Below are 24,241 nucleotides of genomic sequence, written 5' to 3' on the forward strand. Positions count from 1 at the left end.
CTTTCACTCTACTCCAAGTAGCCCTCTCCTATGTAGCCCTTACTATGACTCGAACCCGTGACGTAGGGCCTGGATCTGATACCAAATTATTAAGAAAAATATCAGAATAATAAGAGATAGCAACCAAACTTCTTTCACTGGATAATAGAGACATTTATAGAGTATTATTTGATGATTAAAAACAGAGTCCAAACGTACAACTTATAGACTTCTAAATAAACTAATCTCCTAAATAAAAGCAACAATCCCTTAAATATAGCAACGCCTAACTACTTCCTACAAACCAGGTATTCAGATGGCCGTTCCTTATTTTGTACAAGATTCAGTCAGCTTCACAATGAATCTCCTCAACAGCAACATATGGTTGGCGGTGCATCTTAACAGGCCCAACCCGGGCAGAGTGTTCGGGCAGGGGTGGACTGGTTACTGCGGCCCCCCTTGTTAGGGGCACTAAGGGAACTAGATCGGGCAGAGAATTGCAGGGGATAAAGATCCTTTCCTACATGCCCACTTTAAATATCAACAACTACTATATGGCAAATTAGATGGGTCGCCTATTCATACGTCAAGTATTAGTCCCATCAAAATATTCTATGTGGTATTATAAAACTTTGAAAATCCAATGTTGGTTAATCTAATGGCCTCTCCAAACATGCCCGCCTGAGAAAAAAAAAAAACTTTTTCTTAAGAGAATTATCTTTGGATGGCAAAATCATCTGCCACATGGTAAGTTTAATGGGGTTGAAATTTTGTAGATAGATAAACCCCAAAATACCCTACTCACATTAAGTTTTAATCCAATCGAAGTTGGCTAAATGATGATAAAGCTTTGAAAATCCAATGGAAATGAATCTTCTTGAAAGGAAATGGATGGTTGAAAATATGGGGATTAACTATGAATATATGAAGACCATATATGATTGAATTCGAGTCTAAAAATCTGTTATATAGTCAAACCAAACATTTCTTAACATATCCAATAGTCAAAATCACCTCATGATAATTAGGGTTAAATACACATGCATCCCCTAAGTCATCCAAAAATTCCACATGCCCCCTAAGATTCTAGCAATTCCACACGCGCCCCTTGATAATTCCACGCGCACCCCCTGCCTTTCATATTAATCCATGTTTTAGTCCGTGCAGTTAATATTCGGTGTTAGACGTTAAAATTTTTGTTTATTGGCCAAACTACCCTTTCTTCTAACCACCCCTGTAATTTGAAAAGACATTTTTGCCCAACTCTCAGCTTCCCCAAATCATCTTCTTCTTTTACAAATTAGATACCCACCACCACCACCACCCACCATTAAAACCCTTTCTCTGCTTCTCTTCTTTCTTTTTTTTGTTCTCTGATTCTCTCTTTCTCTCTGTGCTTTCTTTACTCTTTTTTTTTTGGCTATTGGTGGAGCACGAGGGTGAGGTTTGAGATCAAAGAAGTTGCAGATAAAAAAAAAGGGAAAGAGGAGGTGGGTTTGAGGTTGCAGTTGAAGGCGATGGAATGAGGTAGCAATAATGCAGAGGTTTGGGAACCGAGAGGAGAGGGGTTTTTTTTTTTTGGCACAACCTTTGAAGGGGGTTGATTGAGGTTACTGGGAAAGGGATGGTGGTGGGGAGTTGGCTTTGGGGATCAGGAGGAATAGAAATGGGCAGTGGGTTACGAAAGAAAGAGATGGATTCGTATGCCGATATCAGTTTCAAAGAGAAATTGCAAATCTTCAAGATCTATTTCCACAAGGGCTTCAAAGACTGATCGAGTGTAGCTTGAATAGAATAGAACCAAACCTCAAAAACCCTTCTCTGTTGGCTGCAGGTAAGCTGAGATTAAAGCCTTGATTGGCAGCTATGAAATCAGGGTTGTAAATTCTAGGAAATGGAACCTGTTAGATCTAAATCATTATCATGATCTCTAGGCTTCATATGGCTAGAATACAATCAACAGAATAATAATAGGAGATGGAATAATATTCATACCTCTCCAATTGTTTGTAGTAGATCCAAGCTTTACCTTGTGATTAACAGCCACACGCTTTGACCCGCCCTAGATTACTCCCGTCTTTCCCAAATAATATTATTCCTCTATAACTCCATGAGTAAAGTCACAAAATTGAATTACGAGATGGCAGGGACCCAGGATTGCTATAAATAAATCCCAGACCTAATCCATCTTCACAATGGACGGTCTAGATTAAATCCCATTTAGGTGATTTATATGGGCCCAATAAATCAAGTCATAATAATTGGGCCTAAAAATCCAACAATCTCCCACTTGAGCCAAATTATTATAACTATCTCTTTATTGGCATAGGCCATAATAAATCCCCATATTATTCCATCACTTACAACATCTTGGATATGACTAATAAGTTTCTCACATCGAATATCAGTAGAAAATGTGCCTCAATAAACGGCACACCACTATCTGACTATCACAGATGCAGGCAACTCATTAATACAAATCACCTTGGGATATAGACAAGGTAACAAACACAATTTGTGATCACATGCAGTGTTCTTTTCTTACAAGTCCATTCTTGATCGGAGATCAGACTATATTGAAAATCTCACAGATAGTGAACTTTGATATTAACCATTACTTTGGCAAACCGCCCATGACTTTGGTTAATACCAGACTTTGGCATACTGCCCATGGCTAACCGTCATAAACTTTGGCTAAATACCACCCATGGCTCACCACCATAACTTTGGCTAAATACCGCCCATAAACCATGACATGTCAGAAATAAACAATTCACTCGAAGATCAGCAATCACATAAATAATCAATTGAATAGCCAATACAGAGTGAAAATAAAACAGCTCAAACTGAGTCATAAATAAAGCTTAAACCATGGGTACATTAAAAGGTCATATGGGTACAAAACTCCCACTAACCAAATACATCAAAAGAGTATACAACACCCATGCTAGACACATGTCCCCTGAGACTCCCACAGCAAGAGCCTTGGTGAGCGGATCAACCACCATCTTTTTCGTCGAGATATGCTCAACCTCAACCTCTTTGTTGCAGACTTTCTCCCTGACAAGAAGATACTTGATCTCAATATGATTTGAGCTACTTGTCTTCTTGTTGTTCTTGGAACCACAAACCGTCGAGGTGTTATTACACCATACTCTTAAAGGTCTGGAGATTGAATCGACAACCTTCAGCTCAGAAATGAAATTTCTCAACCACACAGCTTGCTTTGTTGCTTCAAAAAGCACCACAAATTCAGCGTGCATGGTGGATGAAGCAATGATGGTCTGCTTGACACTCTTCCAAGAAATAGCTCTGCCTCCCATCAAAAGGATGTAGCCAAAAGTGGACTTCATGTCATCAGTACAACCACTGTAATCTGAATCAGAATAGCCAACCACCTTGAGATTCTCGCTCCTGCTAAAAACCAGCTTGAAGTCCTTTGTTCTTTGTAAGTAACGCATTACCTTCTTGGCAGCAGTCAGTGTGCCAATCCCGCATCTAATTGGAACCTCCTAAGAACACCAACGTGAAAGCAATCTCTAGATGGATGCAGTGTGCATACATCAAACTCCCAACAACAAGCATAAGGCTTATCTTTTATGGAGTTTCTCTCAACATCATTCCTGGACACGTCCTTTATTCAACTTGTCCCTTTACTAATGAGTGCATCACTCCCGAACACGGACATGTTGAATCTCTTCGAACTCTATCAATGTATGCATGTTGGGACAGACGAGAAGTCATCACTATCGTCAGTAAATAATCTCAATCCCAAGAACATAAGTACTCTCACTCATGTCCTTCATCTCAAAATTTTAAAGAAAATGCTTAGTCTCCGAGCAGGTCCTATCATCTTTAGAGAATGTCATCAATATATAGCACTAGGAAGATGAACCGCTCCCATCGACCTTCATAGATGCGATTATCAATGACATTTTCAATAAAACCAAAAGAAAAACATAACCTCATCGAACTTCAAGTACCATTGCCTAGAAGCTTGTTTTAATCCATAGAGAGACTTCTTAGTCTACACACCACTGTTAGACCTAAATCATTATCATGATCTCTATGCTTCACATGGCTATAATACAATCAACAGAATAATAATAGGAGATGGAATAATATTCATACCTCTCCAACCGTTTATAGTAGATCCAAGCTTTATCTTGTTATTAACAGCCACACGCTCTGACCCACCCTAGATTACTCCCGTCTTTCTCAAACAATATTATTCCTCTGTAACTCCATGAGTAAAGTCACAAAATTGAATTAGGAGACGGTAGGGACCCAGGATTGCTATAAATAAACCCCAGACCTAATCCATCCCCACAATGGACGATCTGGATTAAATCCCCTTTAAGTGATTTATATGAGCCCAATAAATCAAGTCATAATAATTGGGCCCAAAAACCCAACAGAACCATGAATCCCATGTAAGTCCTTAATTGCCTCATAAATCAGTGTCAAAGACCTTAGCCCTGGCCATGGCATCCGCCTAGTTCATGTCGCTTATATCCCAACCCCCAAAAATAATATCATCAGGGTTCACCTGTGTAACCGATGCGTAGAAGATCAATAACTCAAAAGTATTAAAGGGGAGGGGAGAAGTCATGAATTTGCAGTGAATTAAAATACCATGGGGAGTAAGCTCTCGTAAGGAGCATAAATCTCTTTCACATTAAACGATCCAACTCGAATGGTTGAGTCCTGGGTGAGTGACCTAAAGTAGTTCGCTTGCTGTACTTTGTATTTGGTAGCCCAAGAGATTCCTCTGAGATCATTTATATATTTATAAATTCAGAATGAAATAAAGAATAGCCCACAATAGGGAAAAACAAAAGGGCTAGGGGTGTTTTTGCAATGGATTTGGATCCTCTACGGTGCAACTGCCCGTCCTGCCTGTGCTGCACAAACATAGGGCCGCACTCAAACACCGCCTTACCCCTACCCGAGCGCCTTACCTGAGGGGGGGTAAGGCGATCTTTGCGCGTGGTCCTATGTTTGAGCAACACAGGCAAGACGGGCAGCTGCACCGTAGAAGATTTGAATCTTGTTGCAGTGGGAGTCGATGGAGAGGGGAAGGGTGTTGTGGTAACAGGAGAAGATGATTTGGGGAAGATGAGGGCATTTTGGTCTTTCCGCGTTCTTCTTTTGCGCAAAAATGGAAGAGAATGGGTATATCTACTCATAAGGGCATTGTGGTAATTATACCCTAGCGAGGGTATAATTGTACATTACATTCTTCAATTTCAGATCCATTAGCATTTAACGCATGATATTAACGGCATGGACTTAAATAGGATTAATTTGAAAAGCAGGGGGTGCGTATGGACTTGTCAGAATCTCAAGGGGGCGTGTGAAATTTTTGGATGACTTAGGGGGTGCATGCATATTTAACCCTTATAATTATAAGTTGTTGAAGTAGGTGTCCTAAGATTTGGTAAAGTCCATAAAAAAATTTTGGGAAAAAGATTTCTACTTGGTGGTGTTTCCTACGCCCTCTCACAGGGCACCGTGAGATGACACCTCTGCTCCCTAGGTAGATACCCAGGGGTGCTCACCTATTGACTCAGATGCTTGTGTAGAGACCATGCGATCAAGTAGAGATCTCTTGCCCAAAATTTTTACCTTATTTTTTACTTTTCATTTATGAGTTCTTTTTTTGGGGGGTGGGGGGGTTAGGGGTAGGAAAGCACTATGGGTACCGTGACCTCTAGATGTGGGTGTTCCTCCTTGTGGCCGGAATACGTTTGATTTGGGGTCCCTTGGCAACGGGGGGGTTTGGGATCATGCCACACATATATAAAATAAACAAAGTTGCCACCTAGGATTTGACCCTAGGACCTAATGGGGGTAGTCCCATCCATGTTGAGTGGAAATGGCCACGTAATTCCAAATGGCCTAGTTAAAGAGTCTGGGTAAGTGGTCACTAATCATGTTACGATAGTGGGAAGGTGTTACCACCCATCTCGCCTAGATAAACCAATCTTTCTACTTAAAGCTTGTGTTCGAATACTCTCTCATTATTATGTGTTCTATACTAACATGCAAGGCAAATTTTTAATGCATCAAATAGATAGAAAGAAATTAAACTTGATATTTCAACAAATAAAAATTACTATTTACACTACAAATTACTTTAATGGTCTACATTGTCTCAAAAGTAAAGAGAAGGGTAAAAATGTATATTCATGAACAAAATTAATCAAAGAAAAGAAAATACAAAAGGTACGAAATATGAGGTGTCCCACCGCTCAGGTGGAGACAAACAATCAGCTTGGCTCTCTCTTGTCATACAGATTAACGACTATGCAAAATGGATTCGAGTTACTCGGATTTCAGGTAGAGTAACAGTTGTAAAAGAGACTTTTGGTACTTAGACTTCAAGTAGAGTGACGGCTGTAAAAAGGACTTTGCTCACTCGAATCTCGAGTAGAGTGACAGCGTCACGAGGGATTTCACAAGCCTATCCCCTATTTCTTAGATAGAGTAATGACGCTATATGGGCCTTTCAAGATGCATTGAAAAGATTGAGGATAACAAAAAGATAAGAAAATTGGTATATGGGAGGGTAAAACAATGGGTTCAGACCAATTGGGATGTGGACAGGATGCCAAGGGGTCGAAGATTGAACTGGGGGAATGATGGATGGCCAAGGGGGCATTAATTGGGACACAAGCACTAGAAAAATGAGAAAATAGGCTCCACAACGCAATTCCTACTGAGACTAAGGGACTCCTCGAAATGGGGAGTGGTCTTACCCATAAAAATGATAATTTTGGGGGTCTTTGGGCCCTTTTTTGCTATTTTCTTGGGGTTTTTTTGGTGGGTTTCACTTTATACTTCATAAAAAGTCTATGTCCTGTTGTCGTCATCGCCAGAGGGAAGGTGAGCAGTACCTCCTTCAAAATTTGGTAAAAATAATCAGTTTGAATCATTTTTACGGATGCAAGGGTGACAAGGTCTAGGTGCAGGGGCAATAGTCCTCCTCGAGAGAGATGCCAATGTTTATCCGTGTCCTGTTGTCGTCATCGCCATGGGGATGACAAAATTCAGTGTTTACAAGCAGTTTATAGACATCTCAACTCTCTTGAACAAATCTATGATGCTTCGTCAAGCCCAACTCGGTTGATTACGCAAATTAACCATTAAATAAATTAGTGTTTGGGTAGTCTATAGCCTTGAGGAAACATGCCAACAAGGAATCAGAATCGGACTATAGCCGCAAAGTAATCTTTGAGAGTAAAGCATTGTTGTGAAGAGATAGATCACAAAGCCCAGTCCCCCTTCTATTTAGATTGACACAAACAATGCTAGGAAATCCAGTTCAATTTAGGATGACCATCTTTATCATCCCAGAAGAAATTTTCATTGCTTGTCGAAGATATATGTTTGTGTTATGATGCATGTAATTTAAAGTGCAGACAAGTATAATTCGGCATTTAAAAAAACTAAAGACTTCAATAACACCTCCTTACCTGCATGTAATAGAAGTTTGGTTTTCCACCCTTGGAGTTTATTATCAATCTTGGCAGAGAAATCCTGAAACATAGAACCTTTTCAAATATCAAAATCAGTGGGTAAACATATTATTGGTGAAACCTGATCTCAGTTCTAATCTAGAAAGTATTGTGGTGATTTTTCGGCGGGCCGTTTCGCCTTCGAAACACGCCAGAAGGGCCAAAAAGTGCATACCTCAGCGCCAAAGGCATTGACCCCTGAAGAGCTCATCGAGAACTTTGATTTTATATATATTTCACCCTATGTTGGTTTGGACCGGACCGGGTGGATTCTTAGGGGCAGTTTTGTACTTTCTGGGGTTAGGGTTTTCTTGTATATTGTTGTTATCTCTTTGAGAGAGGTGAGAGAGAGTTTATATTTGCTTCACAGAAATAGTGAATTCGTACTATCATTCGGCCAGAAGTGGCCTTCCTTCTTGGGGGTGAACCATGTAAAATATTGTCATGTGTGTGTGATTTCTCTTTCCCCCTGCATTTCTTCTGCAAAATCGACAGTCTGCTACGTTGTTATTTTAACAAAACCAAGATATTTTTTCATGCTAGAATCATAAGGAATCTTCAATATTCTAGAAAACCATGACTAGCAACTAGATTAAGGCCAAACGGATTGCGCATCACTTAAAGAAAAAACTCATCTTAGAAGAGAACTCAATAACATTTCTGTCCAGAATTCAAAAGAAAGATCGATAAATATGAAATAAGATCCTAATCTGCCTACAAGTTCTGGTGCTTGTGAGCAACCGGGAGCAAGCTAGACCTTGCTCCTTATTCTTACTGTGTCCATCTCATGCAGCTCTTCTTGTTATCACTTTAACTACGAATTGCCTTTACAAACATGAAAGGAAACTCTCTGTTCTGAGACAGAGTCAGCCATCTCTTCCCATTCTCTTCCATGATACCGATATTACCACATTCAAAATGACATGACTCGCACACACTTGGACAATACACAATCCTGTACTCAGGGCTGGAGTTGGACCTGCTGATCTGCTTGATCTTGAACCAGTTTCTCACTGTTGAGGAGCCAGGGTGGCCTGGTTGGCCTCCGATTGTTACATACCTCATCTGACTCTTCGACGATGGCGAGTGATGTGATTCTTGAACTTGCCATACCACAGGCATCTCTGAGAATCTAATGTTTACATCAGTTGCCTCGTTGATGGTTCTCTCATGAGAACGTGATGGGGTGTTTCCAAAGAACATCTTCTTTATTGCAGATTCGAAGGTTGAATCTCTCTGGATAATCATATCATCATGTGAATTTGATGCTGGGGAGAAAGACACCGGTGAACCAAAATTGGTGTTCGAAGAATGCTGCTTCACCATGGAAGATTGAGAACTCTGCCTTCTGTCAAGTGCCACACCACCTCCAGTGCCTGCTCGGGCAGCTGAGACAAGGTAGTATGCCTGCCCAGCTTGGAGCTCATTGCCATCGGTATCAAGCACTGCATTGTTATGGGAATGAGACCAGGAAATGGCCTGTGACTGAAGAGCCAAGGCCAAAACCAACAATGAGGAAATCATAAATCTGGTTTGCATGGTTGTGGATAGAAGTGATGGAAAGGATTAATGTCTTAAAAGGTTGTTGATGTGTTTTGGAGATACCTCTCCCTTATATAAAGTGTTTTGGAGCTCAAAAGGTTAAACAACTTCCCTTAAATGAAGGCATTAATAATGTCTGAGAAGGTGTCAAAGCCACAGATCGACTATGATATCCTATAATTAGGAATTAGGGGTTCAGTATTGCACGGGATGTTCATGCACAAGAAAACAAGTGGAAGCCCAGACATTTGACTTGGGGCCCCGGGTTAAATTGTAGTTTAAATCACAAAATTGAGCAAATCCATCATACCTAGGGATGTAAACGGACCAGATTCGGTTCGGATAGTGCTATATATGCATCCATATTCGATCAGCTTACAGATGGATTCGGATAGTGCTAAACGGATACAGACACGGATACGGATCGGATATTTTATCTGTTTACATGTAAATATAGTTTTTCGGATAACTATAGCCTATTCGTATCCGCATCCGTTTAGCTTTCGGCCGGATTTGGATAGTGCTAAACGAATACGAACATAGATACGGAAATGGATTCTGGCTATTCATTTACACCCCTAATCATACCTATGATCTACTTGCAAATACTCCAGTATATAAATATATATATTTTTTCTTTTCTTTCATGTTTGGATGTCAAGAAAAGAAAAAAACATAATGAGACAAAAATCATGATGATGCAATGATTATTTTATCCTCTAATCTACTATCAATATTTTCCACGTGGTAAAGCATATTGTGGACATAATGAAGTTTTTCTATAGAGCAATGGATGATTGAAAATGCAAGGGGATATATCCATACATGGGTTGATATATGATTGAATTTGAGTCCAAAATTTGGCATGAGGTGTTCTGTTTCCACTATTTTTTTGGTAATCTACGGCATGAGTTAAAAATGTGCAAGCATGTCATAAAATGAATTGAATCAAAAAGTGGGTTCTTTCCAGTGCCTTGGTACTCCAAGGGGCTTTTAAATGTGCAATGCCAAGAAAAAAAAGAAGAAATCAAATTGCTTACTTTGCATAATGTATCTGTTGAAATCTTTACAGCCCCTCTATTTTCAATTATTACTCTCCTCTCGCCTCCGATTTATGATCTATTACAATTAGACCCAACCCGTTAGTGTCTGTGGCCAAGTACGAAAAAATTTTTAATGCCCAGAATAATCCTCGGTGCATGTAACCCTTTTACCCTTGGGATAAAAACGATTTTTTTTTCTTCTTCTACTTCCTCCAATCTCCGCCCTCACTCTTGTTGTTGATCCCATCTCCCATCTCCACCCTCGGCAACTGCCCACCCCCACCACTTATCCTTGTCCCTCCCTCACCCCGGAAAATTATCACCTCCAGTTTGCTGACCGGCCCAGTTCCTCAGTTCCTCTAATAGGGGATGGTGGACCCCACCCGGCAGGGTGTTTGGGCATGGGTAGAGAGGTCATTTCAGCCCCCTTTGTTAGAGGAGCTGGGGAACTGGGCCGGTCAGTAAACTGGAGGTGATAAAGATCCCCCTCACCCCCATCCTTGTTACTATTTATTTAATGTCAGAGCTGGCCATGAAAGACCCATGAAATCGTAAGAAAAGGGCTGGGGATGGATGGGTCCAACCGAATCATCGGTAGAATTGGCTCAAGAACAGATTCTCATCATCTTATTCACCTTCTCCAGCTTTGAATCAACAACCTTCTCAGCCCTTTCCCTACGTAAATTTTACATGTCAAGAAGTCTCTGGGTCTGAGGGTTTTATTAAGGAAACCAGATCTAAGTTGAAAACCCAAGATCGATGTAAAACAATTTCATTTCTTCAAATTGATTTTCAATCTCTTCAGGTTGGTTTGTATTCGGTAAGAATCGAGAAATTTAGGGCCTGCATGATAACAATTCTGTTTCTGGGCCATGATTCTATCCCAGAAATGATTTTTCGTATTTCTATTACTGGGCCAAATTTATGGGCAAAAAAACACATTTGGTAACGCATACTAATTTCTATTTCTTGGCCAGAAAAGAATGAGAAACAGATTCGGTATGCACAATCATTTTTGTTTCTAGAATTTCAATAAAATTTAAAAAATACCATTAAATACCCAAAATATTGGTGGAGATAGAAGTGGTGGCGGTGGTGGCAGTGCTGGCAGAAGTAGAGGTGGTGGTAGTGCTGGCAGAAGTAGAGGTGGTGGTGGTGTGGTAGTGGTAGCAGTGGAGATGGCGGTGGTGGTGGTGGTGGCAATGGCAGAGGTGGAGGTAGTGACGGTGGTGGTAGTGCAGGTGGCGGAGGTGGTAGTGGTGGTGGTGGTTGAACTTGCATTGGAGGTGGTGTTTTATTTTGAACATGAAATTACTACTTTGCCCATCAAATTAAGCATGTACCTATTAAATAGCAACTTTCCCTTATTTCTTCTTTTTATTTCTGGGATAGATAAGCTTCAAATTGGAGCTTTTTTTTTTCTATTTCTCTGTAATAAGGTCTTTGGATCTCGAAAGATGATATGAGGAAGGTCAGGGGACGAAACACTTACTACATGGAAGAATCCGAGTTTGGGCTTAAGGGTTTCATATGTGTCACATAAGAGTAGGGGGTGGGGGGGCGGCTACCTCCTTTAATTGGAAGTTGCATCAAGTTGCACAGAGTTGGTCGGATGTTTCAGCGGTGCTGAGGCAGTAGGGTGCACAGTGGAGGGTGTGATGGGGTGCAACGATGGTTGAAGAAGGTCCCACCTTTTACATTAAACCAACCTATAACTAACACCAGGCAAGGGTAAAATAGTTTTTTTCAAATTATAAATAACAGCAGACTAACACCGTCAGACAGTGGGGGTCCAAGTGTAATAATTGAAAGTCAAAGAAAGCTTAATTAAGACAAAATAAAGAGGAGGACAAGTAAATTTCTCATAGATTTACAAGAAATATGGAAAGTAGAAAACCTATATCATTTACAAATGGGAAAATAGATTAACAAAAAAACAGACAAACAAATGGGAAATTAGCACCCGACCTCGAAACAACAAATTTGTTTATGGAATTCTCTACCCAAAAAAAAAAAAAAAAAATTTGTTTATGGATAAGTCCTCTATGCCCTTCACTGAGCTGTTTCATTCAGCTAAGGCTCTGATGTTCTCTCAGTTTCCTTCTGATGAACATGTTGTTTAGCCGGAGAAGTTGCTATTTAATTCCAGATTTCCTGGGCTTATTATCGCTCTCCTTTAGCGGGTCATGCTGGGCCTAATCCATTGGTGGTAGGTGATGACCCGCCCTGGTTACCCGAATTACCGGGTATTAAAATTTATAATGCTAAGAGGCAAGAGCGTGGTTATTTATTAGTACTTCTACACAACCAGTGTGAACCTAAGGGAGTTGTCTCTAAGACTCATGGTTTGAGGAATCGGCATTCGATCGGCTGGATCGGTCGATTCATATCGGTATTGGTGGAGATCTATACAGATATTTGACAGATCTCGTATTTGTGGATCGATATGGCAAGGATAAACATGTAAAAAAAATCAAATTTTATTGAAGAAAACATGACCGATCTAGATCGATACCAATACCACTTACTAAAACCCTAATGAGACTGGGGCTGGGGTTTCTAACGAATTAAAACAGGTTTTTGGTTGCAGTTTTTCGACTACTATTAGATTGGACTCTACTGGAACACTGGGTTTGGAGGGGGTAATCAGAGAGGATTCTGCCACGGAGGACTCTAATTTGTGCTTTTGAGGCCAAGTGCCATTTTCCCATTTGTAAATGATTAATGTTTTGTACTTTTGGTATTTTTTATAAATCTAACTGGACAAAATAAAAAAATAAAAAATATTCTAGTATAACTATACAAGAAAGTTTCTCCAGTCCAACACCAAATTTTGCCATGTGGAAGGGTAGAAAATGGCCGAAAATGCCACATACCAAATTTCAGATTCAAATTCAATCATGTATCATCCCATGTATCAATATATCCCCTTGGATTTTCAGACATCCAATGCTTCATAGAAAAGCTTCATTATGTCCACAACATGCTTTACCACGTGGAAAATATTGATAGCAAACTAGATGACTATAAAATAATCATTACATCATCATGATTTTTGTTTCATTATGTTTTTTTTTGCTTTTCTTGACATCCAAACATGAAGGAAAAGGAAAAAATATATATAATGGAGAATTTGCAAGTACATCATAGGTTTCCAAGTCAGATGTCTGGGCTTCCACTTGTTTTCTTGTGCATGAACACCTCATTTGTATCGTTCTTTGTGCAATTCTGAACCCCTAATTCCTAATTATAGGATATCATAGTCGATCTGTGGCTTTGACACCTTCTCAGACATTATTAATGCCTTCATTTAAGGGAAGTTGTTTAACCTTTTGAGCTCCAAAACACTCTATATAAGGGAGAGGTATCTCCAAAACACATCAACAACCTTTTAAGATATTAATCCTTTCCATCACTTCTATCCATAACCATGCAATCCAGATTTATGATTTCCTCAGTACTGTTGGTTTTGGCCTTGGCTCTTCAGTCACAGGCCATTTCCTGGTCTCATTCCCATAACAATGCAGTGCTTGATACCGATGGCAATGAACTCCAAGCTGGGCAGGCATACTACCTTGTCTCAGCTGCCCGAGCAGGCAATGGAGGTGGTGTGGCACTTGACAGAAGACAGAGCTCTCAATCTTCCATGGTGAAGCAGCATTCTTCGAACACCAACTTTGGTTCACCTGTGTCTTTCTCCCCAGCATCAAATTCACATGATGATATGATTATCCAGAGAGGTTCAACCTTCGAGTCTGCAATAAAGAAGATGTTCTTTGGAAACACCCCATCACCTTCTCATGAGAGAACCATCAACGAGGCAACTGATGTAAACATTAGATTCTCAGAGATGCCTGTGGTATGGCAAGTTCAAGAATCACATAACTCGCCATCGTCGAAGAGTCAGATGAGGTATGTAACAATCGGAGGCCAACCAGGCCACCCTGGCTCTTCAACAGTGAGAAACTGGTTCAAGATCAAGCAGATCAGCAGGTCCAACTCCAGCCCTGAGTACATTATTGCATATTGCCCAAGCGTGTGCGAGTCATGTCATGTTGAATGTGGTAATATCGGTATCATGGAAGAGAATGGGAAGAGATGGCTGACTCTGTCTCAGAACACAGAGTTTCCTTTCATGTTTGTAAAGGCAATTCGTAGTTAAAGTGATCACAAGAAGAGATGCATGAGATGGAAACAGTCAGAATAAAGAGCACCACAATTTTGTAGGCAGATGAAGATCTTATTTCATATTTATCTTTCTTTTGAATTCTGGACAGAAATCTTATTGAATTCTCTTCTAAGATAGAGTTTTTTCTTTTAAGTGATGTTCCATCCATTTGGCCTTAATTTGAAAATTCCTTACGATTCAGGCCTGAAAAAATACCTTTGTTTGCCCACTGGTTTTGATATTTCAAAAGGTTTTAATATCTCTCCCAAGATTGATAATAACTTCAAGGGTGGAAACCAAACTTCTGTTTCATGCAGGTAAGGAAGTGTTATTGAACAACTCAGATCCTCTACGTTGCAGCTGCCGTAGCGGCCTGAGTGGTGCAAACACAGTTGCGCGAGCAATGACCGCCTTACCCTGCGTGGGCGATGCTCTGCATCTGTTGCATTTCTTTTCACCATATTCTCTAGCATCTACCAGATCTGTAGGTCGATGATAGTGGTATTTTAGTTTTTTTTTTTTTTTTTTTTTTTTTTTACCCGATTTTGGGAATTTGTTCATCCATACTTAATGGTAGTGGTCTTTCAATCCTTGAATCTCAATGGTTTTTTAGTGTGTTTGATTTGTGATCTATGTTTATCCCCTATGCTTTACCTCCTTTGAAGAGTGATCCTAGTCCTCAATCATTCTTTAAGACTGAAAACCTTGGATATACTTGCTTGAATTCTACAGTGATTAGCTCAGATGGTAGTTTTGATGTCTCAATCAATGAGGCTGGTTGGGCCACCATTATTATATTTCAAAAATCAGTTTATCTTTACGGGATTTGGTTATGGTGTGCCAAGAGATGAGGTCAAGACAGAGGTCAGGGATCTTCTTCAGGGGATTGAAGCAAGTAGGAAGACGGGCTACCAGTTAGAGACATGGACAGATTCTAATAAGCTATGTTTATTGATCCCAAAAGCCAGGGATGTGGTGTGGTTGTGGGAGAGTTTTAAGATATTGTTTGACATTCAATTGGGTTGTACTAATTTTCAGAAATTTTCTTTTAAATGTGTTAACAATGATGTCAATAGGTGGAACCTTATGATGGACATGGAGGTTTTTGACTTTGTAGCTTCTATTATTTTTTTTCTCTATTTTCATCAAAAGGGTTGGGGAAAGGGTGAGTATTCCCTTACATACATGTAATATCATAATTGAAATAAAAATTTTTACTTAATATAAGATAATTTTAATGTTTACGGATGTCCATTTTTAATTTCCCTTTTTCAAATTAATTTATACATATTATGAACTATACATGTATTATACTTAGGGATCCTAAAATATGCATTTTTTTACAAATTTTGAAAAATTAAATGAAAAGTATTTTTAGAAATTGCAACACAATATATAATTTTTTTTTATTTTCATGCACGGCCGTGCATGTGCACAATCTGCATTAAATGGAATCCAATTAGAATAAATGTCCATCTAAAATGACATAAAAACCCATATCCCCCTATTTGATGAAGTTGATGATAACAGTGATGGCACAATATGCTTATACATTTATAATAAGCAAATGTATTAACTATGATTTCAACTAAACCCATGTAAGGTGGATAGCACCTTGCATTTTTTTTTTTCTTTCCTTTTTCTGAATCACTATGTTTTATTAAAAAAAATTATTATTTAGCATTTAATAATTTGGTGGCCAGTTCCTCTACGCCCCTTCCTACATGGCAACTTTAAATGTCAACAACTACTATGTGGTAGATCAGATGAGTCTCCTATTCATATGTCAAGCATTAATCCATCAGAATTTTCTGTGGTAAAAAAGAACCTTCAAAATCTTTTTCTGATAACAAAAGTTCAAAATCCAAATCTATGAGAGTGTACACATAGTGGTCTGATTGGGGTGGGTATGCATGAAATACATAGGGAGTAGGGAGCCCTGCCAATACACACAGTATTTGATTAATTTAAACTTTGAATCTTTGGAAGGCCAATTCATTATAGAGAATCCACGGAAGGCAAAAACCATCTTCCCACATGGCAAATCCAGAGCCTTAACCCTTTTTAGATTCACAGGTATGATTTCAAAATGATTTAAGAATAACATTTCGGTTACATGGTAAAAATCATCTGATCAAGCTGATTTTCTAAGGTTATAAAATCTTTAAAATGGGACCTACTGATAGAAAGGAATTTCATTTACAAACATATTAGAGGATAAAAAATAAAATGCACATACAAGCACTCACTAACATTTAAATCTCATCATTTTCGTTGAGCCAAATTCAACTGCTTTGCAGTTTCTGTCTGCTTATGTAGAAACGCACCTGAAAGATCCTCAGAAGTAGAAAAAATGAATAAATACTTAGAAAAGAACAATAGCCAAAAAAACTCAAAAAAGGCCGATAAAACAGGCGAAGAAATAGGCATTTAAGAAAGGAAGTGGGGTTCCTCCAATGCTAGTCACCAAAATGGATTTTGTGCTGGTGCTATATTCTGCCATGTGGCATTTTGGTTGGCATTTAAAACTCTGTGGACATGTCCGCATCAGCCTGCACACTTTTTTCTAAGATTCACCCATAAAAATTCACCATGTGCAAAAGCCAGGGTTTGAAATAAAGCTTCAAAAAAAAAAATTTGAACCATTTGAATACAAGGGGGGAGAGTCCAATACATGGTATCCCATATAATTGCAATAGGATAACACAGAGGGTACCATTTATCTAATGGTTAAATGACCAAATTGAGGTGCCAACAACGAAAAACCATTTCATACAGCCAGTAGAGGAAATTTTTTTCCTTTAAGATAATAAAATTAAAATTTACAACAGGAACAACAATTTCCATCAAAAAATTAAATAAAAATAAAAACAATAGGAATAACAACAACAGCAACATGATTATGACAATGACAAATTGATGAATTTGTCCATGTTTTGCATTCTCATATTGATAAATTGTCACCCTGTGCTATTAAGTGTATACTCAAAAGGGCTATACGTGTCAAAAGGTCTATAAGTGTCATGATCCTATTACTCATTGCAATATGTTAGTGCTGACGTTACTTTCTTTGAGAATACCCCCTTTATTCTCCTATTACTCCTGCTCCTGTTGCAGCTATTAATCATGATTCCCAAGTTACCCCTACTAATCATGATGCTCCTCTTCCTGTTGTTGTGCTAGTCACTTCGGTGCATCCTCTATAGGCTTATACATGGCATCAGAAGCCAGTGCCGTCTAATACTGAAATGGTTCCTGCTGTGCCCTCTACCCAGTCTGATCCTGCTGAAGTTCCTCCTTTGGAACTTCCGGATCCTACACTGTCATCTCCCCAGCCTGTTCCTACTAACTCAGTAGTACTGAGGTTTCTCTTCTGACTTCCAATTGCCATCTGAAAAGATACTCATTCTTGCACTCAAAAGTCCTTGGCTGCTTATTCCATTGAAAATTATGTTGTTTTTTTCTCTGTCCACTCATTCCATTCCTAAAAATCATCATGAGGCATTATCTCACTCTGGGTGGAAACGAGCAATGGACACAGAAATGGATGCCCCAAGATCTCGTCAGGCATGGTCTCTAGTAGATTTACCTCCTGGTAAAGATTTGATATGGTTCCATAACCATATTTTCAAGGTGGAATCTTCACAAAAGCCGAGTCTTTCAGATCATATGTGGGAGGATCATCGGTAAGATATTTCATCTTACCCTTAGCATATATATAAACTTGAACAGCTTGAGCCCAGAGCATGTAATTTGATACCCCATTTAATTTAAATATTGGTAATCTGAACATAAACTACATCAACTGGGGCTTAGGATCAGACATCATGCAAAACCCAAATAGCAGTCTAGTAGCAACACAACTTCAGATCAGATCTTAATCCACTCAAAACAAGAGTGGAGAATCAATTGGGAGTCCACAAGACTAGCCGACAGCAAGAGAGAGCCAAATAAAGGCTTGCGGACTTGGGTTTTGGTGAAGAAAAACCTGATAAAGAATAAGAGGTCAGACTGACCTGTAAATACCACCGAAGAGAGCACTATAGTAGGGGGGATAAATCCCAAAATATCAGCCTGATCAGTTGGTTGGATCAGGAGATATCAGTCAATTAAGAGGTCAGAAAATTGATCTAAAAACAGAGTAGCCACAAGGATGCACAAGAAAACAGATTCCAGAGAATCCAGCCACAATTTGATCCTCAAATTTGGATCGAGTGTACCTCTTGATGCTAGTAAACAGCTCCTAGAAAACCAGGCTCATCAGGTGGTGGAGATAAAAGCAATTAGATCTTCAATAAGATTGAATTAAAATTCTAAAATCTGAAACCGCATGCATAATCTTCATTAATCTTCAAATTCTGACTTTAATAATAGCAGGGCAATAAGGAGGTCCTAGTTCATCTTCGTAGTATCAATAACTAGGACCAAAGTAGCATAAGGGAAAGAACTATCACTAATTTATTGGCTCTCTGATACCATGTAACAGAACTAGAAAAGATAAACCAGCAATAAAAGAAGGCAAGAAGAAGAAGAGGGAGGAAACAACTCTGCGATTCTAAGCATGTAAAATAGTGAGTACATGAGACTCACCTCCCACACTTAATTTATAATGTTTACAACCCAGGAATCAAACTAGGAATAGGAAACATACTAGAGATAGGGAAACTCGTCTAAACTAAAGATAAGAAAGACAACTAATCCTAGGTAACCGAAAGACTAAAGATATAAAGCATAATGTATATATGACACATATGTACCCCATGATACATATAGTCATGTACCCCCATACATAATAGCGGTAAACTTAACAACAATGATGACAAAACAATTTAAAACCATAAGCCACCACAAAATTCTCTGGTTGACTGCATTAATGTTCTTCCTTGTGTCATATAAGAATGAATTATGAAATACTTGAACTGGATCTGTGGGGCAAAATAAAACTAAAAGAAGGAAATGATAATAGTTGCTCATTTAAAGCTTAAAGACCCCAACTTGCTCATCTCTCTCTCTCTCTCATTTAAAGGAGCAGGATTATTTGAAGAATGTTGGCTTAGTGGCATGTTAAACCTTATGGAAGAAAGGAGCAGCCATTTTTTTTTAAGACAAACATTGCTCCAAGAACAAGGTATCATGAAAATGTTTGACCAAGGTTTAAGTAATCAGAATTGGACATGGGATCAGCCTCCACCGATTCCAATCAGAATCATATAGGAATTGGTCAGAATAGCCAAACCATAAAAACTAGATTTGGGAAGAAGCAAAGATTTCCCAAAATCAGTGATTTTTTTGGAGTTTCTGAATCAATAAACTAGGGGATGATGCTATAAGAGGTAAGTTTCATTGATTTTCTGCTATTTTACTAACTAAAAGAAGAAAAAAATGGAAAAAATTGAAGATCAAACATGAATAATAAGGGAATAAAAAATGGCTGCAAGAATTGTCTGGAATCAGAATCGGAATTGAGCTCGGCTGATTCTGATTCAAATCGGGACATTCATCCAATCCGGTTCCAATAACTTAAACCATGTGTTTGACACATTGTCTTTCTGGTCCTCTATTCTGAAGGACTTCCGAGATATCTATAATTTGGATTTTAGGGCTTCCATTAGCAAAAGAGAATTATCTCCAAGTTCTTAGCTACCATCACTTTCTTTCATTTCCTTTTTTTTTTTTTTTGGGGGGGGGGGGGAAATTTTTATCCTCTGAGGTTCCGCTGACCGATACGTTTGTGCGGCTCCTCTCATGGGGGGGCTGAAATGACGACCTACCCCCTACCCAAACACACTGCCCAAGTGGGGTAGATCGTCATTTCAGCGCCCCCCCCTATGAGAGGAACCGCACAACTGTACCGGTCAGCAAACCTCAGGGGATAAAGGTCCGCGGGGGGGGGGGACAGAGTTCTCCTGCATGTTGATCTCCAAAGGCCTCCAAGGACGTAGTTTCTTTTTAATAAATTCTGTTACTTCTTATAACATAAATAAATGAAGAAATAAAGAAAATGTAAAACCCCTCAATTGATCAAAGTCATTATCACCAAGTTAGCACAACATTAATATATAGAAGATAAAACCAATAAAAAAAATCCTCAGGAGGTGATTTTTTTTGGGGGGGGTGGGGGACGAGAGGACTCCAGTTGGTATTCAACAATGTAAAAGTTTCCTCTGAACTTGCAGAGTTAACAACATTTTTGCTTCAGGCATACAGGATTTCAGAAAATAATATATCATTCTTTCTGGAGATGATCTAAATATCTAATATATCAATGATAAGTCAAGTTCTAACCAGTCTACTAAATTATCAACAGCTAAAAGTAAATTCCAAAAGAACTTTCACAAGTTACGTAGGAGATACACTACCTTTCTGAATAGCTAGGTAATTGAGAGGTCGAGACTCGAGAGGCAGACAAAGAGTGCAGGAAATGGAAGTCAGGCTAGGGCAGGACACTAGAAATCAAAGTTGTGTTTTAAGCATAGCATAGTTTTGAAAACCAACTGGACCGGCCTCTTTTTTTTTTTTTTTCTTTTTTTGTCGAAATGCCCAAAACAGGTCAGAACCAGTTTTTGGTTTTGGTACCCTAGTCAGTTTTCAAAATTATGGTTTTAAGAACAATATTTATTTTTAAAAATAAGAAAAAGAAAAAGAAGCAGGATTCTGAGAGGTGATCAGAAAGAATAAAGACAATAAACATATTGGATAACAGGTTTCTACTGGGGGAGGAGGAAGAAAAGCATATGAAGAATAGGAAATAAAGGGCAACAAAAAAAAAAACTAAATGCCTCCTACTCTCTAAATGGCAGTAAAATTCACTTAAATCCCTGCCTGACTCAAACTAGAACCAATGAAATTACAAAAACTAATTGTGTTGGGCTCATACTTCAAAAGCAGTTTCCACTATAACCTAAAGCCATAGCCCATGAGACATAATATAACCTTTCAACAGTTTTAATCTTGACATAGATCTTCATTCTACTAATAGACTAATCAGAACACTATCATACTAAGGCAACCTGACACTTCTGATAAAATTATTTTTGACTGTAACACGAAAAGATTGGACTGCATTTGGTTCATTTAGTTTACAAGTACCTAAACTGATCACAAAGTCAACCTTACTTAGGCTCTAAGGCATTTCTCAATAAGTAAAATATAGGATTGGTACAATGAAAAAAGATGTGGTCTGAGCTTATAAAGTGTTCAAAGGTGAGAAAGGGTATAATCTAGTTAACAGAAAGAAAAAAAAAAAAACATCCTACAATGAAGATGGAGGCAAGCTCACTTATAAACTGAAGGTGAATAATGGGAGGGAAGAAAGATAAATGATAAAGAAAATACGACCCACAAACAGAAAAGGATCAAGAGCTTGAGTGCAATATGACTAAACACAAATAGTTTTTAAGTATTGAATTTCCAAGATGTTCTCCATTGGCATAAAAGACATAGAAATGATTAGTTTGGTACTATAGATGGGTAACGCCTTCAAAATAAAGGGCAAGTCAAACAATATTACAGTAGGCAGTCACAAATATCTTTTATTCTAGTGTAGAAGGTTAGGGTAAGTGGCTTACTCTTTCCCAAAAGAAAATTACTGATGTCTAATTTCAGCTAGCCATTAAAGTGGTAGGTTGGAAGCTTAGCAATTACCAGTGAGATTATTCATGACTGGCTTAGATAAAGAAAAGGTTTAAATTTTCAGATGATAATCCATATACTTCATTGAATTTCAAACTAGTCACTTTGAACAAAACCTTCTAAATACTAAGGCTATCTGTATGGTACCGAGCTCCAAAATCATTCCATGCCAGCCAAGACAACTACCAAAGCACAGAAAGAAGAGCAGCAAGACTGAGGGTGAAACGCACCCACTGTTGGTGGCTTCCACCAACCTATCAGATATTATGATTAAAGAGAATCCAGAGGGTGAGGTATTGAATGCAAAAGGAATTGGGTAAGAGACTTACTACCATGGACCTAGCACACAAAACCAAAGGAAAGAGTGAAATTAAAGACGTCACCCAAAAAACTTAGTATTAGATAAGTATTACAGCTCAGGTTAAATGGATTCCTCCAATTATAGTTTCTCTTTTCAATAAGAATTTCTCCAATTAGAGTTTCTGAATGTCTCTTCGTAATTCGTCAAACTACCATGAGGAAATTTCACAAGAACAGAAGCGGAGTCGTCTTGATCATACCTTACAAACAAGACACCTAGAATTTAAAGAACCAAAATTGAAATTTCGGTAAAGAAAGATTTACCTGGTCTTGAAATGAGGTGGATTTGAGAGCGAGGTCCGGCAAACTTCCAGTTATCTTCATCTATGGACTTAACCTCCTTGTTAAGCGCAGACATCAAATCGTTCTTCAGAACTAAAATTCCAAACAAAAAAAAAAAGACTACGCGTCATAGAAACAATAATAATAATAATAATAACCCTAAAATACGAGCAATTGAGTGAGAGAGAGGGGTCTAAGAAGAAACAAACCAAGTAGTGCCTCTTCCTTGCGATCTTGAGCAGAAATGAGATCGGAAGGAAAATGGAAGGAAGAGTTGTCGTCGGAAGCCAATGCAGCATTGCTGCTGCTTCCACCCTGTCCACCTCCACCACCGGCGCTGGTGGCCGCAGATACCGAAGAATGAGCTGGTGATGAACTGCTCATTGTCACAATCACTGGATTTTAAACCCTAAATTTGAATCTGTATCGTTCCAATTTTATCGGATGTCTCCGAAGAGACCTAAATTTGAACCTGTGCCATGGCGAAGATTTTCCCAGCAACCAGAGGGTGTAGGGGAGTAGGGGCCATATTGTAGTGTTTGTTTGAGGCAAGTTTTTTTAAAGGCTTTCATACCGAAACGTGGATAACTCATGGATGAGGAACACAAGCTCTACAAGATTACAATCTGTGGATTGGAATTAGGTCAAACCGTCGAACACATTATCCACAAGGCCTTCCTTTTCAAGGAGTTAGCCACAGTGTTGACATCTCTCACTAAGTAAGAAGTTAATAAAAAAATATATTCAAATATAAGACACAGAGGTATAGGTGGTGCACTTTCCCGTGGGATTACTTCTAATAAGGCTGAAAGTAGAGCCAAAGCTTCACCAATGCTTGCACTTGGGTAGAACCAGAGAGGATGTCCATGTTGGTTCTTAATATAAAACCCAGTCCACCGATGGTACTGTTTGCACCCAACTAGCATCACGATTTACTTTCACGTAACGACTTGGAGGAGGGCACCACCATATTATTGCAAGCATATTCTGATGTTGTGGAGAAGCACCAATAGATGTGGAAGAGATTTGAGCACTTTGAAATTCCTGGTAAGCATGATTTGATAATTGAATCACTTCCTCTGTAGACCAGTCGTGACGCCCAAAGATATACTCATTTCATGCTAACCATAAAAACTAGCAAACAAATGAACAATGAGTAATGATATCACGACATAGCTGCGTACCCTGGGAAGCAAAATCCTTCTATCGTTCAATCTAAGAAATAAGGCACGGATCTTTAGTACATGGAATAGAGCTGCCAAGAACACTACCAAACTAAACAGCCTAGGCAAATCCACAACCCAATAATATATGGCTGGTCGTTTCTATCTGTCCACATCTCCTATAAACAGGATCAACCTCAATGCATCGTCTTTTCAAAACATCCGCTATGGCCACACACGAAGAGTGTTTAGTAGGCATTTGGAACTTACTATGCAGAAGTATTAGGCTGAATTGAGGTGGACCATAATCTTTAGAATTTTTTGGTAACACGAGGCAAGTATTATTTATATCAATGTGTCTAACTCATGGGTAAAAAACACAACTCCACAATCCACATATTGGAATTAGGCCTGATTGTCGAACATGTGCACAACTGCACAATCCACGAGTTATATTCACCTGTAGCCATGTTGACCCTGATCACTCAGATGCCGATGAGACTGTGACTGAGTCCAAGCTCTGATACCAATTGTTGTTCGATGGCTGTCACT

At 38.9% G+C, this 24,241-nt stretch overlaps 2 protein-coding genes across 3 annotated transcripts; one reads left to right on the forward strand and one right to left on the reverse strand.

The window, feature by feature from the left end:
* Positions 1–2,336: 2,336 nt before the first annotated feature.
* Positions 2,337–23,054, reverse strand: LOC122645476 (protein SAMBA). 2 transcript variants are annotated; one of them, XM_043838786.1, is made up of 5 exons: positions 22,999–23,054; positions 22,736–22,947; positions 22,509–22,619; positions 16,506–16,579; positions 2,337–2,348 (listed from the first exon to the last, which is right to left on the reverse strand). In XM_043838786.1, exons 2-4 carry the CDS (start codon positions 22,908–22,910, stop codon positions 16,518–16,520), a joined length of 348 nt encoding a protein of 115 aa, XP_043694721.1. In that variant the 5' UTR covers positions 22,911–22,947; positions 22,999–23,054; the 3' UTR covers positions 2,337–2,348; positions 16,506–16,517. The 2 variants fall into 2 exon arrangements, with proteins under 2 accessions (XP_043694721.1, XP_043694720.1); XM_043838785.1 differs by lacking the exon at positions 2,337–2,348 and having other exon boundaries at positions 16,443–16,579.
* Positions 13,515–14,246, forward strand: LOC122645073 (21 kDa seed protein-like). The gene has a single exon (XM_043838419.1). It carries the CDS (start codon positions 13,515–13,517, stop codon positions 14,244–14,246), a length of 732 nt encoding a protein of 243 aa, XP_043694354.1.
* Positions 23,055–24,241: the final 1,187 nt, after the last annotated feature.

The sequence above is a fragment of the Telopea speciosissima genome, chromosome 11, assembly GCF_018873765.1.
Source record: "Telopea speciosissima isolate NSW1024214 ecotype Mountain lineage chromosome 11, Tspe_v1, whole genome shotgun sequence".
NCBI classification, from domain to species: Eukaryota; Viridiplantae; Streptophyta; class Magnoliopsida; order Proteales; family Proteaceae; genus Telopea; species Telopea speciosissima.

Coding starts and splice junctions, on each gene's coding strand:
- LOC122645073 (XM_043838419.1), top strand. CDS start 13,515: ATGCAATCCAGATTTATGATTTCCTCAGTACTGTTGGTTTTGGCCTTG.
- LOC122645476 (XM_043838786.1), bottom strand. CDS start 22,910: ATGAGCAGTTCATCACCAGCTCATTCTTCGGTATCTGCGGCCACCAGC. Junction 22,620..22,735: donor CAAGGAAGAGGCACTACTTG/GTTTGTTTCTTC, acceptor TTGGAATTTTAG/TTCTGAAGAACGATTTGATG. Junction 16,580..22,508: donor CCACCTCATTTCAAGACCAG/GTAAATCTTTCT, acceptor AGGATCTTTCAG/GTGCGTTTCTACATAAGCAG.